Source organism: Nerophis lumbriciformis, linkage group LG26 (assembly GCF_033978685.3).
Source record: "Nerophis lumbriciformis linkage group LG26, RoL_Nlum_v2.1, whole genome shotgun sequence".
NCBI classification, from domain to species: Eukaryota; Metazoa; Chordata; class Actinopteri; order Syngnathiformes; family Syngnathidae; genus Nerophis; species Nerophis lumbriciformis.
In genome coordinates, this window is record NC_084573.2 from 19,841,759 (window position 1) to 19,858,560 (window position 16,802).

A 16,802-nucleotide genomic window follows, 5' to 3' on the forward strand; every position below is an offset into this window, starting at 1 on the left:
CTAGCCTTTTGTCTTCCCAGACTAACCCACAAGGCTATATCTATATATAGATATATAGTGATGTTATGAGCCAGGTAACATAAGAACTCCATTACCCAGCATGCCACAGTAGTGACGAGCATGCGCAGAAGCCCTGTTTAGGTTGTTAAATGTAGACATGCCGGCAGCAGGATGTTTTTGATGAGCACGCTGTGGAGTGAACACGTCTCGTCTGCATCTTTTATGATTAGACAAGACAACACATATATTTGCAAGGCCATTTTCAAGAAGGATAACTACATCTTGTGAGATCATGTCGGCTAACCCCGGAAGCTAGCTCAGCTGTTGATGAAATGTGAGTTCAGATATTTTATTTCTTTATTTTTTCACATTTAAAATGTTTTTTTTGCAATTTAAATTTTGACCGTACCATAAACGATATGTTTCAATTTATGTTGCGGGCTTATTGATTTTTAATTGCGCCAGAAAATAACCCGTTTTGTACAATGCCCTGTAGTGCGTAAATGTGTTTCTGTATAGTATTTCTCCAGCAAAGGTCATGTGGTGACATCAATGATGGTATTTTTAAAATACTATTTTAAAAGGTAATTGTTGAAGTCGGACATCACTGAAGGCCTAGGTGGGAAACGCACGGCCCGCCACTGACTGCAGGTATAATTTAATTGCATGCGCAGGTTTTGGATTAATACAACTCCATGGGAAACAAATCATTTTTTTAAATTTTTTTGCAAAATAACTAATTTAACAACAAAATTAAATGTATTTTGTCCTAAATAGAAATCATTGCTGTTTAACTTAACCGAATAAAATAGGCATCTTTCTTTAACAGAAGTATGTCCTGCTTAAAGGGGAACTGCACTTTTTTGGAATTCCGCCTATAATTCACAATCATTATGAGAGACAAGAACACATCTTTTTTTAGTGCATTTTTACTCATAAATAAACGTAAATAAAAGTCTGCTTACAATGGAGTGAATGGGTGCCATTGCGTCTATTCCGTCAATAAAACCCAATTAATAACCATACAAGAAAAGCACCGACAATTCTCCATTAACATTTCGTGACCTGAATATCAAGCAAGTATTAGTGATGTTGTTATTACAAGTGCTGACGTGTAAGGGGAACTGCACTTTTTTTTTTTTACTTTGCCTATCGTTCACGATCATTATGAAAGACAATGGATGTAATTTCTATTAATGCATTCTAACTCTTAATAAACATAAATTAAAGTCCACTTACAGCGGAGCCAATGGCAGGTCCTCTTCTACGCCCATAAAACCCAATAAAAACCATCCAAAACACGCCATCAATCAATCAAAGTCTACTTATATAGCCCTAAATCACGAGTGTGTCAACGGGATGCACAAGCCACAACGACATCCTCTGCTCAGATCTCACATTAGGGCAAGAAAAAACTCAACCCAATGGGATGACAATGAGAAACCTTGGAGGGGACCGCAGATGTGGGGACTCCCACAAACAATACCCAATTTACATTTTGTGACTTGAATATTAATCAATTATTTGTAATATTGTTATTATAAAATAATCAGCGACCTCAGACTAAACTCTGATGAGAATAAGGTCTCCATCCTTGTCCTGCTAGATCTAATTACAGAATTCGATACAATTGATCATGATATTGTAGTCAGTCGTCTCGAAAAGCTTGTTGGTCTATCGGACTATGTGCTGAACTGGTTCAAAACGTACATCAGAGGGAGGAGGTTCTATTTTAGACTAGGAGGCCATATAGCTGAGAAATATGACCATCACTATGGGGTTGCACAAGGGAGCTGCCTCGGTCCATTACTTTTTTCTCTGCATGTTACCACTGGGCGACATAATCAGAAAACATAATGTAGACTTCCATAGCTACGCAGATGATACACGACTGTACATATCCACAGAACCTAATGATACAGCAGCTGTAAACTCCATCACCAACTGCCTACTGGGAATAAATAAATGGATGAGTAACAACTTCCTGAAACTAAATGAGAACAAAACTGAAATTCTAATTACCGGCCCCAAAACAAAAAGAGAAACGTTAATTAAGCCCTGAGATCGGTAGGTTGTAAGTTCAAACCCCGGCCGAGTCATACCAAAGACTATAAAAATGGGACCCATTACCTCCTTGCTTGACACTCAGCATCAAGGGTTGGAATTGGGGGTTAAATCACCAAAAATGATTCCCGGGCGCAGCCACCGCTGCTGCTCACTGCTCCCCTCACCTCCCAGGGGGTGATCAAGGGTGATGGGTCAAATGCAGAGAATCATTTTGCCACACCTTGTGTGTGTGTGTGTGACAATCATTGGTACTTTAACTTTAACTATAAAAACCTATGAGGATTAACTCCGTGGATCAAATCTGAGGTCACAAGTCTTGGTGTTATCATAGACTCAGAACTGAATTTCAACTCCCATATAAACAAGGTGACCAAAACATCGTTCTTTCATCCCAGAAACATAGCAAAGGTACCAACATTTATAAATCAAAATGATGCAGAGAAGCTAATTCACGCCTTCATATCTAGCCGGTGAGACTACTGTAACGCACTCTTCACAGGTCTCCCAAAGGAAACCACAGAGAGACTTCAGTTTATCCAAAACTCTGCAGCTTGACTGCTAACAAAAACCAAAAAGAGAGAGCACATTAGTCCAGTCTTATCTACTCTGCACTGGCTCCTTATAACGTTTAGAATCGACTTTAAGGTCCTTCTCCTTACATACAAAGCCCTAAACGGACAGGGACCAAGCTATATCGCCAACACCCTAACAAAATATGTACCAAAAAGAACGCTGTGGTCATCAGCTGCTGGGTAATTAGAGGCTCCCTGAAATAGTCAAAAGAGGATCGATGATGCAGCCTTTGTCAACTACGCCCCAAAACTATCAGGGAAGCCAACTCGATAGATATCTTCAAAAGACACCTTAAAACCTATCTCTTTACTCAAGCATTTAAATTAGATATCAGGGAAGCCAACTAACTACACCTTTGACCACTACACCTGCTGCACCCACACTACATCACCCTTTTATTTCCCAAATTGCTCTTAAATTTCTGCATCCACACTGTGATTAGTGTACATGAAACCTGCGATTCAGTGCCTTTTATTTCCTACATTGCTGTGATTACTGTACTGTAAATGAGACCTACGGCTCACAGTGATCCTTGTATTTTATCACACAAGGATTACTGTTTGCATGACTGTCTACATTACCTTCGGCACTGCCTTATCGTACTGCTTCCTACTTTGTTTTTATTTTATTTTATCATTGCGGTACCATCAAACCAGTAGTTGTATTACATTTTTACTTTTATTTTCTATTTTCTACACTTGTTTTTACCATGTCTTTACTTAATCAAGTCTTTTACTGCTGTGAAGCACTTTGAGCTGCAATTCTTGGATGAAAGGTGCTATACGAATAAAGTTTATTATTATTAATATTATTATAAGCGCTAACACAAAATAACTATTTAAAGCCACGTTGTAATTACTAGCGTGTGCCTATGTTTACATTACCGAGTGGTAAGCTGCTTCCTTTACTTGTGAAAGTTTATTGTAGATCATAAATCATGCCTCTCACCAGGATAGTAGAAGGATGAGGATGTAATCCGACATATTGGTACACTTTGACAGCCATTTAGAACCGGATATGGCGAGAACGACACAAAATTACGCTTTTCTTTGCGAGGATTATGAGTCATCTGAACGGGAATATATGAACACCGTATCAGTCGGAATCTTAATGACAGCAGACATTGTACAGTAAGTGATGTTTTATTATGTTTGTTGGCTCTCATGGAGTATGCAGTGAGTAGAACTCAGTGATGTTGAAAAAAAAAAAGTGAACCTTGTGATGTGTTTTTGAAATGAATGTGCCCGATACGCTTAAAATGATCAAAATACGTAAATATTAAATGTTATTATAATTGTGCCTGTTACTACATTACATATATACTTACATTATGTAGATAAAACCTTAATGGAAGTGTTTGAGCACGCAACTAACGATTAATTTGATAATCGATTAATCTGCCGATTATTACTTCGATTAATCGATTAATAATCGGATAAAAGAGACAAACTACATTTCTATCCCTTCCAGTATTTTATTGGGGGGGGAACAGCATACTGGCACCATACTTATTTTGATTATTGTTTCTCAGCTGTTTGTACATGTTGCAGTTGATAAATAAAGGTTTATTAAAAAAATAAATAAATAAATTGTCTCTGCGCATAGCATGGATCCAACGAATCGATGACTAAATTAATCGCCAACTATTTTTATAATCGATTTTAATCGATTTAATCGATTAGTTGTTGCAGCCCTAGTTTGGACTAAGGCTCCAATGTAAGCTGTCATGTCTGTGTGATCATGTTTTGTTTAAGTTATGTTCTGCTTGGTTTTGGATTCTTTTTAGTTCCTGCTTTTCACTCCCTTGTCTTGTTTCCATGGTTACCCATTAGTTTCACCTGTTCCACGTTTGGACTCATTGTGCACTCTTGTTTGTCACCATAGCAACCCATTAGTTTTCACCTGCCCTCACGACTCATGCACCTGTCTTTAATCATGTCACTATTATTTAAACCCATTGTTGCCAGGAAGTCTGCCTGGCGACATCATACCCCTGACACTCTGCTTTTCACTCTGTTTACCTCTGCGCACTTCATGCCATGTCAAGTAAGTTTTTTCTATTCATGCCACAGTTAGCGACTTTTGTTCATGTCCATAGTTTTTTGCCCACGTGCAAGTCTTTTTGTTTCATTAGTCAAAGTTTGTACTTCCGCCTTGTGCGCACCTTTAGTTTGTTCTTTTTCTTAATAGTAAAAATAAATATGTACTCACATTCCCGTCTCGCCCGAGCCAACTTTCCGTTGCCTTCCGGAAAAACAAACACCAAGGACCAAGTCCTGACATAAGCAGACTTTTGTTTGCAGTTATTTAATATTTGGAAAGCATAGGAAAAACAAAAAACATATGTTTTCTTGTCCTACATAAGGATTGTGGATGACAGGCAAAATAAAAAGTTGAGTTCCCCTTTAAGGACCTATTTTTAGCGGCTTCCTTATGCTGCTGTATTGACATCATGAGCTGGTGAGCTGGTTTCTCGTCTCGGCGCTCGTAAAAGTTTATTCTACATTAAAAATTATGCCTCTCACCTGGGGAGTGAATCCATGTGGACATAAACTGAGAAGTTGGTCAACTTCTCAGTCAAGGACTGAGTCGTTGACTGGTCAACAAAGTTAAATCATGAAATGCAACCATACTCGAGCAAAATCGATGCGTGATTTATCAGAGAGTCTCGATACCAACTCTTTTCACCCCAGCCACACACAAAAGTTGTAGACCTCCATGCTTTTCCAAGTTTTCATCTGTTTTGTCGTGTAAAATGATGTCTGCAGCACAAGCTCGACATGTCTGGGTTTGGGAACGCGACCGACTTATAATCCTTGATATAACTGTTTTTTGACAAAGTATAGGGATCTAAGATCCCTATACTATAGATCTAAGATCTAAGTCGCCACCTCATCGCAGATGAGGTGGCGACTTGTCCAGGGTGTACCCCGCCTTCCGCCCGATTGTAGCTGAGATAGGCTCCAGCGACCCCAAAGGGAATAAGCGGTAGAAAATGGACGGATGGATGGATATAGGGATCTATTCCATTGCATAGTTAGATTTTTTTTCCTTATATCTTCTTTTTACAAGAAGATCTAGGCCCCTTGCATGCTCAGATAGTTTGTGTGCTGCTTGCTGCACAACAGCCATCTTGGCTTGGTTGACCACCACTGATTTTTACTTCCGGGAAGAAGTCACGCGTTGAAATACAAGCAATAGGCAGTAGCGGCGGCGATATATACACTATATTGCCAAAAGTATTTGGCCACATGCCTTGACTCACATATGAACCGGAAGTGCCATCCCATTCCTAACCCATAGGGTTCAATATGATGTCGGCCCTCTTTTTGCAGCTATTACAGCTTCAACTCTTCTGGGAAGGCTGTCCACAAGGTTGCGGAGTGTGTTTATAGGAATTTTCCACCATTCTTCCAAAGGCGCATTGGTGAGGTCACACACTGATGTTGGTCGAGAAGGCCTGCCTCTCAGTCTCCGTTCTAATTCATCTCAAAGGTGTTCTATCGGGTTCAGGTCAGGACTCTGTGCAGGTCAGTCAAGTTCATCCACACCAGACTCTGTCATCCATGCCTTTAGGGACCTTGCTTTGTGCACAGGTTCACAGTCATGTTGGAAGAGGAAGGGGCACGCTCCAAACTGTTCCCACAAGGTTCGGAGCATGGAATTGTCCGAAATGTTTTGTTATCCTGGAGCATTCAACGTTCCTTTCACTGGAACTAAGGGGCCAAGCCCAACTCCTGAAAAACAACCCCACACCATAATTCCTCCTCCACCAAATTTCACACTCGGCACAAAGCAGTCCGAAATGTACCGTTCTCCTGGCAACCTCCAAACCCAGATTCGTCCATCAGATTTCCAGATAGAAAAGCGTGATTCATCACTCCAGAGAAGGCGTTTCCACTGCTCTAGAGTCCAGTGGCGACGTGCTTTACACCACTGCATCCCACACTTTGCATTGGACTTGGTGATGTATGGCTTAGATGCAGCTGATCGGCCATGGAAACCCATTCCATGAAGCTCTCTGCGTACTGTACGTGGGCTAATTGGACGGTCACATGAAGTTTGGAGCTCTGTAGCAACTGACTGTGCAGAAAGTCTTTGCACGATGCGCTTCAGTATCCCCTGACCCCTCTCTGTCAGTTTACGTGGCCTACCACTTGGTGGCTGAGTTGCTGTTGTTCTCAAACTCTTCCATTTTCTCATAATAAAGCCCACAGTTGACTTTGGAATATTTAGCAGCGAGGAAATTTCACGACTGGATTTGTTGCACAGGTGGGACAGTTCCACGCTGAAAATCACTGAGAGCGGCCTAGTCTTTCACAAATGTTTGCAGAAACAGTCTCCATGCCTAAGTGCTTGATTTTATACACATGTGGCCGGGCCAAGTGATTAGGACACCTAATTCTGATCATTTGCATGGGTGGCCAAATACTTTTGGTAATATAGTGTATTTGATGTCTATGCTTTTGGCCACTTCACCAACCCTAACATGATAACAAAATAATCGGCTGTTGGCCAAAAATACCGGACAAACTGCGTCCCTTGATGGGTCAATACGGAACACATACACAATTTTTCAAAGGACATTTGGCAACACTACTACAAACGAGTATGTTTCAATATCTTGAAGCATTAGCATACTATTTTCAAACACTTGCATTATTTAGCAGCTGACCACTGCCTCCTTTCCTGTCTTTAGAAAAAGTAAGCATGGTGTTCAAACTGTACTGTCTGACGGTGATGACAGTGTTGGCCGCCACATACGCGGTGGTTGTGCGGTACACGCGGACCGCCTCATCAGGTGACCTGTACTTCTCCACCACGGCCGTGTGCATCACAGAGGTCTTTAAGTTACTACTCAGCACTGGTCTGCTGGCAAGGTATGTGTCCACATATAAGATATACGTCCAGATATACAGTCGCAATCAAAAGTTTAACATACACTTGTAAAGAACATAATATCATGGCTGTTTTGAGTTTCCAATACTTTCTACAACTCTTATTTTTTTTGTGATAGAGTAATTGGAGCACATACTTGTTGGTCACAAAAAACATTCATGAAGTTTGGTTCTTTTATTAATTTATTATGGGTCTACTGAAAATGTGACCAAATCTGCTGGGTCAAAAGTATACATACAGCAATGTTAATATTTGGTTACATGTCCCTTGGCATGTCCCACAGAACTTTCCTCCAGAAGTTCTTATCTTTGTCCATGTGATGTCAGATGAAACAAAAATGGAGCTGTTTGGCCACAATACCCAGCAATATGTTTGGAGGAGAAAAGGTGAGGCCTTTAATCCCAGAAACACCAAACCTACCGTCAAGCATGTAAATGGTAGTATTATGCTCTGGGCCTGTTTTGCTTCCAATGGGACAATGAAAAAGGAGGATTACCTCCAAATTCTTCAGGACAACCTAAAATCAGCAGCCCGGAGGTTGGGTGTTCCAACAGGACAATGACCCCAAACACACATCAAAAGTGGTAAAGGAATGGCTAAATCAGGCTAAAATGAAGGTTTTAGAATGGCCTCCCCAAAGTACTGATTTAAACGTGTGGACAATTCTGAAGAAACAAGTCCATGTCAGAAAACCAACACATTTAGCTGAACTGCACCAATTTTGTCAAGAGGAGTGGTCAAGAATTCAAGCAGAAGCTTGTGGATGGCTACCAAAAGCGCCTTATTGCAGTGAAACTTGCCAAGGGACATGTAACCAAATATTAACATTGCTGTATGTATACTTTTGACCCAGCAGATTTGGTCACATTTTCAGTAGACCCATAATAAATTCATAAAAGAACCAAACTTCATGAATGTTTTTTGTGACCAACAAGTATGTGCTCCAGCCATGACATTATGTTCTTTACAAGTGTATGTAAACTTTTGATCACGACTGTAGATTTCTTTCTCATATTTTTAACATCTTAAAAGTCTAACTGGAATAATTTCTCTTGATTTTCAGAGAATCAGGAAGCCTAAAGAAGCTGGTGGGCATCCTCAAGAGGCATGTGTTCTGCAACCCCAGAGAGCTGCTGACACTGAGCGTATCCTCGGTAGTGTACGCCATCCAGAATAACATGGCCTTCCTGGCGTTGAGTAATCTTGATGCCGCAGTTCATCAGGTGTGAAAGCTTTTCATGTTGGTATTTTGCTACTTCCTGCATGTCGTGATGTTGTTGGCACAAATGTGATGGTCCACAACTGTATGTGGTAAAATGCAGCTCCACAGTGCAGTTGCTTCAATTTATCACTGACAATCCTGTAGATTATAGATTTCTTTATTGCAGTGTACTGTAACACAGTGCACATTTCTATAAGAACGGTTTTAGTTCTGATATGTTTACATAACAAAAACACAGTTCCGTATTACAAAATAAAAAATGTTACATGTGGGTGTGATCGTAGGGTTTGGCGGTATACCGGTATTACGAGTTAAACCCAATGTTCCCTCTAAAGTGCCCAATTGCGCACTGCTCTCGCATACTCTCGCACAGTGTTTTTCAACCTTTTTTGAGCCAAGGCACATTTTTTGCATTGAAAAAATCCTAAGGGCACACCACCAGCAGAAAACATAAAAAATGAAACTCAGCAGTCGATATTGACAATAAAAAGTCATTGTAGGACATGAATTCAAACCATAACCAACCATGCATCACTATAGCTCTTGTCTCAAAGTAGGTGTACTGTCACGACCTGTCACATCACGCCGTGACTTATTTTGAGTTTTCCTGTGTGTAGTGTTTTAGTTCTTGTCTTGAGCTCCTATTTTGGTGTTGATTGTCATGTCATGTACGGATGTACTTTGTGGACGCCGTCTGCTCCACACGTGTAAGTCTTCGTTGTCGTCCAGCATTCTGTTTTTGTTTACTTTGCAGCCAGTTCAGTTTTAGCTTTGTTTAGCATAGCCATCCCTACGCTTCAATGCCTTTTCTTAGCGGCACTCGCCTTTTGTTTATTTTTGGTTTAAGCGTTAGATACCTTTTTACCTGCAAACCATCGTCATCGTTCCCGACATCTACAAAGCAACTTAGGGCTGCAACTAACAACTAATTTGATAATCGATTAATCTGTCGATTACTTCGATTAATGGATTAATAATCGGATAAAAGAGACAAACTACATTTTTCTCCTTTCCAGTATTTTATTGGGGAAAAAAACAGCATATTGGCACCATGTTCTTTCAACTTGCCAAATAAAACAAGGCAAATGTTACAAGAATATATATTTTTTATAAAATGCACCATTGTCATGCACAATAGCAATAATTTTGCTTGGGGGAATTTCAAACCTGGCTACTACCTATTACAACCATTCTGCAATGTTGGATGCTGAATGTCTTTCCTCTAGTGGCATGGTCGTAAGTCAGATTGACTTCATGTTCCATTCGTCTCCAATGTTATATTATGTATTGCCAAGGTAGGCTTCCGTGGCTACACTTGTCCACACATCAGTAGTGAGAGCAATTTGGCTCTGGGTGGTTTTTATGTCAGTCTACACTGCTTGGAATGTCTGCTCGTACTTCCTCTCCATCACTTTGGTAAAATGGGTCCTCGAGGGAAGAGTGTAACCAGGGTTGAGGACGTGAATCATTTGTCTAAAACCTTCATTCTCCACCATTGATAGTGGCCTCATGTCAGTTAGTAACATATTCAGGATAGCATCAGTCAATGCAGCCGTTTGCTGTGGTGTGCAGACCTTCCTTTGTACCAAGTCGCTAATGCCGAGTTGTTTCTTTCTGAAATGAGAGAACCCGTATTATTAACGTCATTAGTAGCATCATTTACATGTAACTTAATACTTACCTAGTTGATTTAATTAATCATTTCTGAAGTAAAAGGCAAATACGCCACCACATTAAAAAAAAAAAAGCTAAATGAAATAAATGGACATTGGGGATGCAGCAAACACCAATAATAACACAGAAATGTAACTCATCATATCAAAACTGGATCAGATATTGTACACGTTTCTGTTGTGAATAATAAAGGATTAATTTTAGGCTGCCTCTGAATAATAGCATGAAATATTCCAGAACCTTCATAACGTTTATTTATACCTAAGCGTCACTCAAATCTAAATATATTTATATAGCTTTATTGGGCTACATTGATCCAATATGAAACCAACCTGAGATATTTCTGTCCGTTACGTTTATTTCGAAATTGGTAACCGTGCGAGTCAAATGTGCCGGTGTTGTGCCGGAAAACGCACCCCTGCCATAATATGCACCCCCTGACGCGGGAGCGCGCTTACGTCACTCGATTGCATCACTCGTCTCGAAAAGTATATCTAACTCGGCTGTTGGCTGAAATAGCCTCTTTTAAATCGCCTACGTAAGCGCGCTCCCGCGTCAGGGGGTGCATTTTATGGCAGGGGTGCGTTTTCCGGCACAACACCTGAGACACATTATCAGCCCCGCATTGCAACAAAGAGATAACGTTAACGTTACTCACAAAAAAGCTGAACTCATGAATGCCTGTTGCGACTCAAAACAACACAGAAAATGAAGTCATCGCACTCTCCAAAAAGTTCCTAACGCTCTGAAAGTTAATACACAGAAGTTGCTGCTGCGCTTCCTTAAAAAAAATCTCCTCATTAACAAAAGATTAAAAACACACAAAGACGGTCAAAACGGATCAATGTTCCCGGACTATGGACTTAAAAGGTTACGTACCGTGAGTTCCCTTCATCCATGGCTCCAACATGTTTCCTTTTCAGGTGCTCCCGAAGCAATGTTGTACTTCCGTACCACGCAAGGTCCATGCTGCACATTTTGCAGGAAACGGTCTTCTTTGAAGTCTTTAAAGTAAAGTGTTCCACACTTTTGACGACTTAGGTCGTACACTTTTCTCCATTGAAGCAATAACCTCAAGATGTTTCTCCGCTGAACTATCCGTACTGTTTTCCTCCGCCATTTTTCGAATGTTTCCAGGCAAAGGAGACGGCGTCGTCACGTGAGCCACACATGACACATCATTGGCTGGCTTACTGCCACCTCTAGAGACGTAGCCGCAGCGAATGCACATAGCAGAGATCCAACGAATCGATGACTAAATTAATCGCCAACTATTTTTATAATCGATTTTATTCGATTTAATCGATTAGTTGTTGCAGCCCTAAAGCAATTAGCTACCTGCTGCCACCTACTGATATGGAAGAGTATTACACGGTCACTCTGCCGAGCTCTAGACAGCACAGACACTCAACAACGGCACATTTGCGGATTATAATTACTGGTTTGCAAAAAATATTTTTAACCCAATTAGGTGAAATTACATAATCTCCCACGGCACACCAGACAATATGTGTTTGATTGATTGAAACTTTTATTAGTAGATTGCACAGTGAAGTACATATTCCGTACAATCGACCACTAAATGGTAACACCGAATAAGTTTTGAACTTGTTTAAGTCGGGGTCCAGTTGATTCACGATACAGATATATACTATTTTAATAATCCAGTCATCACACAAGATAATCATCACAGTATATAAATTGAATTATTTACATTATTTACAAGCCGGGGTGTGGGATATGGGGGGGGGGGTTAAGTTTGGTTGGTATCAACACTTCAGTCATCAACAATTGCATCATCAGAGAAATTGACATTGGAACAGTGTAGGTCTGACTTGGTAGGATATGTACAGCAAGTATTGGACACAGAGAGAGAGATCAGAAATTATAAGAAAAAGTGACTATATTTGATTATTTACAATCCGAAGAGGTATGATGAGGAAGGGAGGGTGTTAGTTTAGGGTTGAAGTTGCCTGGAGGTGTTCTTTTTGTGCGGTTTTGAAGGTGGATAGAGATGCCCTTTCTTTTACACCTGTTGGGAGTGCATTCCACATTTATGTGGCATAGAAAGAGAATGAGTTGTTAGATCGGAATCTTGGTTTAACGTGGTTAGTGGAGCTCCCCCTGGTGTTGTGGTTATGGCGGTCATTTACGTTAAGGAAGTAGTTTGACATGTACTTCGGTATCAGGGAGGTGTAGCGGATTTTATAGACAAGGCTCAGTGCAAGTTGTTTTACTCTGTCCTCCACCCTGAGCCAGCCCACTTTGGAGAAGTGGGTAGGAGTGAGGTGGGATCTGGGGTGGAGGTCTAGAAGTAATCTGACTAGCTTGTTCTGGGATGTTTGGAGTCTAGATTTGAGGGTTTTGTAGGTGCTAGGGTACCAGGAGAGTTCCCGCCAGAATCTTCATGGTGCTTGTCTTGACCAGAGAGGAGATTCTATAGAGAAATCTCGTTCGTTGGTTGACCTTTTTGATTACCTTGGTTGCCATTTTATCACAGGAAAGATTAGCTTCTAGAATGAAACCTAGGTAGGTGACCTCATCCTTCCTGGCGATAACAATGTCACCCACTTTTATAGTGAAGTCACTGACTTTCTTAAGGTTGATGTGGGACCCAAACAGGATGGATTCCGTTTTACCCAAGTGTATGGATAACTTGTTGTCAGCTAGCCAGATGCAAATTCTACAGAGTTCACAGTACACTAGTGTGTCGCGGCACAGTGGTTGAAAAACACTGCTCTCGCACAGCAAATTTAAAAACCCCGTTTCCATATGAGTTGGGAAATTGTGTTAGATGTAAATATAAACGGAATACAATGATTTGCAAATCATTTTCAACCCATATTCAGTTGAATATGCTACAAAGACAACATATTTGATGTTCAAACTGATAAACATTTTTTTTTTTTTGCAAATAATCATTAACTTTAGAATTTGATGCCAACAACACGTGACAAAGAAGTTGGGAATTGGGAACAGGTGGGTGCCATGATTGGGTATAAAAACAGCTTCCCTAAAAATGCTCAGTCTTTCACAAGAAAGGATGGGGTGAGCAAATAGTCAAACAGTTTAAGAACAACGTTTCTCAAAGTGCAATTGCAAGAAATTTAGGGATTTCAACATCTACAGTCCATAATATCATCAAAAGGTTCAGACAATCTGGGGAAATCACTCCAAATAAGCGGCATGGCCGGAAACCAACATTGAATGACCGTGACCTTCAATCCCTAAGATGGCACTGTATCAAAAACCGACATCAATCTCTAAAGGATATCACCACATGGGCTCAGGAACACTTCAGAAAACCACTGTCACTAAATACAGTTCGTCGCTACATCTGTAAGTGCAAGTTAAAGCTCTACTATGCAAAGCGAAAGCCATTTATCAACAACATCCAGAAACGCCGCCGGCTTCTCTGGACCCGAGATCATCTAAGATGGACTCATGCAAAGTGTAAAAGTGTTCTGTGGTCTGACGAGTCCACATTTCAAATTGTTTTTGGAAATATTCGACATCGTGTCATCCGGACCAAAGGGGAAGCGAACCATCCAGACTGTTATCAACGCAAAGTTCAAAAGCCAGCATCTGTGATGGTATGGGGGTGCATTAGTGCCCAAGACATGGGTAACTTACACATCTGTGAAGGCACCATTAATGCTGAAAGGTACATACAGGTTTTGGAAAAACATATGCTGCCATCTAAGCGCCGTCTTTTTCGTGGACGCCCCTGCTTATTTCACCAAGACAATGCCAAGCCACATTCAGCACGTGTTACAACAGCATGGCTTCGTAAAAAAAGAAGCGGGTACTTTCCTGGCTCGCCTGCAGTCCAGACCTGTCTCCCATCGAAAATGTGTGGCGCATTATGGAGCGTAAAATACGACAACGGAGACCCCGGACTGTTGAACGACTGAAGCTCTACATAAAACAAGAATGGGAAAGAATTCCACTTTCAAAGCTTCAACAATTAGTTTCCTCAGTTCCCAATCGTTTATTGAGTGTTGTTAAAAGAAAAGGTGATGTAACACAGTGGTGAACATGCCCTTTCCCAACTACTTTGGCACGTGTTGCAGCCATGAAATTCTAAGTTAATTATTATTTGTTTATGAGTTTGAACATCAAATATCTTGTCTTTGTAGTGCATTCAATTGAATATGGGTTGAAAAGGATTTGCAAATCTTTGTATTCCGTTTATATTTACATCGAACACAATTTCCCAACTCATATGGAAACAAGGTTTGTATGACGTGCACAAAATCAAATCCCATCTGAAGTGTAAACAAAATAAACACAATGTATTCTGTATGATTTTGCAATGCAACTGTGAGTGACAGGTGACAGCCTTATTTGACAACTTACAATGCATAAAAAAAGAAAAATGTGTTCTTGTCTTACATAGGGATTGTGAATGATAGGCAACATTCCAAAAAAGTGCAGTTCCCCTTTAAATTCACAGAATGAATCCTCTTGCGCCCCGTTTGAAAGCGAGAGAGGAAGAAAACAAAAACACACTAAGACATGGATATTTATCGATGCTGGAAAGTTATCGAGTTCCTTTAATTTTTATAACGTTTGATTAATTGATCATCGTCCCATCCCTACATGTGGCACTTAAACTGACACTGACCACATAAACCAGGGGTGTCAAACTCGCCGCATGGAGGAAAATCTATTCCCAAGTGTGCCGGAATGGTAAAATCATGGCATGATAACTTAAAAATAAAGACAACTCCAGGTTGTTTACTTTGTTTTTCTTTGGCCAAAAATAGAACAAGCACATTATGAAAATGTACGAAACACAAATAATCCTCTGGACAAAACACAAGTTTTTTGAAAATTCTGAGGAAATTGGTGCAGTTTTGAAAAACACAATGAAGCTTAGGCTTCGTCTTAGTGTATCTACAAAGCCAGGATTACACTTTTTAAGTCATAGTCTTCAACATGTAAACTCTTCGAGGTTTCAAATACCTCCCTTGTCATGTCCACGTATCAATCCAGTGCTAACTCAAGTAACTGTAAGAAACTGATGTAAAAACTATTCAAAAGGGTTGAGTTTTCTCGTTTTTGACAGAGACATTATGGGGGTGTAAGGGTGCCAAATAACGATGTGTTAGAAGCAGAAGACATACTGTAGGTTTTAAGTTTAATTTGTGCCAAGGGAGAGGAGCCTTTACTGTGTACTAGGGATGTCCCGATCCGATATTTGGATCGGATCGGCCGCCGATGTTTGCCAAAAAATGCGTATCGGCAAGGCATGGGAAAATGCCGATCCAGATCCAGTTTTTAAAGATATTCCAACGCACCGATTTAAATAATACATTCTACTTTTCTGCTGCTCCCTAATTTCCGTTCCGCATTTTCCAGCACACCTTCAACACATCCACAGGTCTGTGTCCTAACTAACCGTTAAGACGGCCACGTGAATTAAAAGTTATCGTTAAAAATGTCAGCTGTCTCTGTGCGATATAGAAAATGACTATATCGTGATATTGGAGTATACGTCCTCAGGCAGTTGCTTTTAGCTGCAGGCATTACACCAGTGGTCTCCAACCACCGGGCCGCGGACTGATTGGTACCGGGCCGCACAAGAAATAAAAAAAATTTTTTTTTTTTTTTTTTTTTTATTAAATCAACATAAAAAACACAATATATATACATTATATATCAATATAGATCAATACAGTCTGCAGGGATACAGTCAGTAAGCACACATGATTGTATTTTTTTATGACAAAAAAACAAACAAACAACCAAAAAATACCATAACACCCCCCCACCCCCGGTCCGTGGGACAAATTTTCGAGCATGATGCTAGCACAGCCGTGCGAGTGATAATCGAATGAAGGAAGAATTAATTAATTCCCCCAAAAAACAGCAGGGGGTCCATCGTCCGGCGGTGGTTTGGCTTTAAGTGGGAATATGTCGAACAGACAACCGTAATTTGTCAAGTGTGGAGCAAAAGTGTTGCTATATAAAGTAGCATTACTGCTAATATGTAGCAGCACGTCGGCATCTCCATTCGGTGCCACACGCCCACACCATCAAAATGCCGAGGCAAACATTTCCAGATCAACACCGTATGAAAAAAATAGTGATTTTTTTAGTTGTGATTTCCTTCTCTGCATGAAAGTTTACAAGTAGCATATATTAATGCAGTATGAAGAAGAATGTTTTAATGTAGACACATAGAATCATCATACTGCTGTGATTACATGCATCAAGTGTTCATTCAAGGCTAAGGCAAAATATCGAGATATATATCGTGTATCGCGATATGGCCTTAAAATATCGCGATATTGAAAAAAGGCCATATCGCCCAGCCCTAGTTCAATGATGCCATTTCTGTTTGTCATGTATAATTTTGTCT

At 40.4% G+C, this 16,802-nt stretch overlaps 1 protein-coding gene across 2 annotated transcripts in view; it reads left to right on the forward strand.

Moving 5' to 3' along the window:
- The window catches only part of LOC133623831 (CMP-sialic acid transporter-like), a 29,189-nt gene that overhangs the window by 1,233 nt on the left and 11,154 nt on the right, over positions 1 to 16,802 (forward strand). For both annotated transcript variants that reach the window (XM_061987256.2, XM_061987254.2), the window contains exons 2-3: positions 7,340 to 7,520; positions 8,603 to 8,762. In XM_061987256.2, coding sequence (XP_061843240.1) covers positions 7,351 to 7,520; positions 8,603 to 8,762 — 330 coding nt within the window. In that variant the 5' untranslated portion in view covers positions 7,340 to 7,350. The remainder of the gene's footprint in view (positions 1 to 7,339; positions 7,521 to 8,602; positions 8,763 to 16,802) is intronic.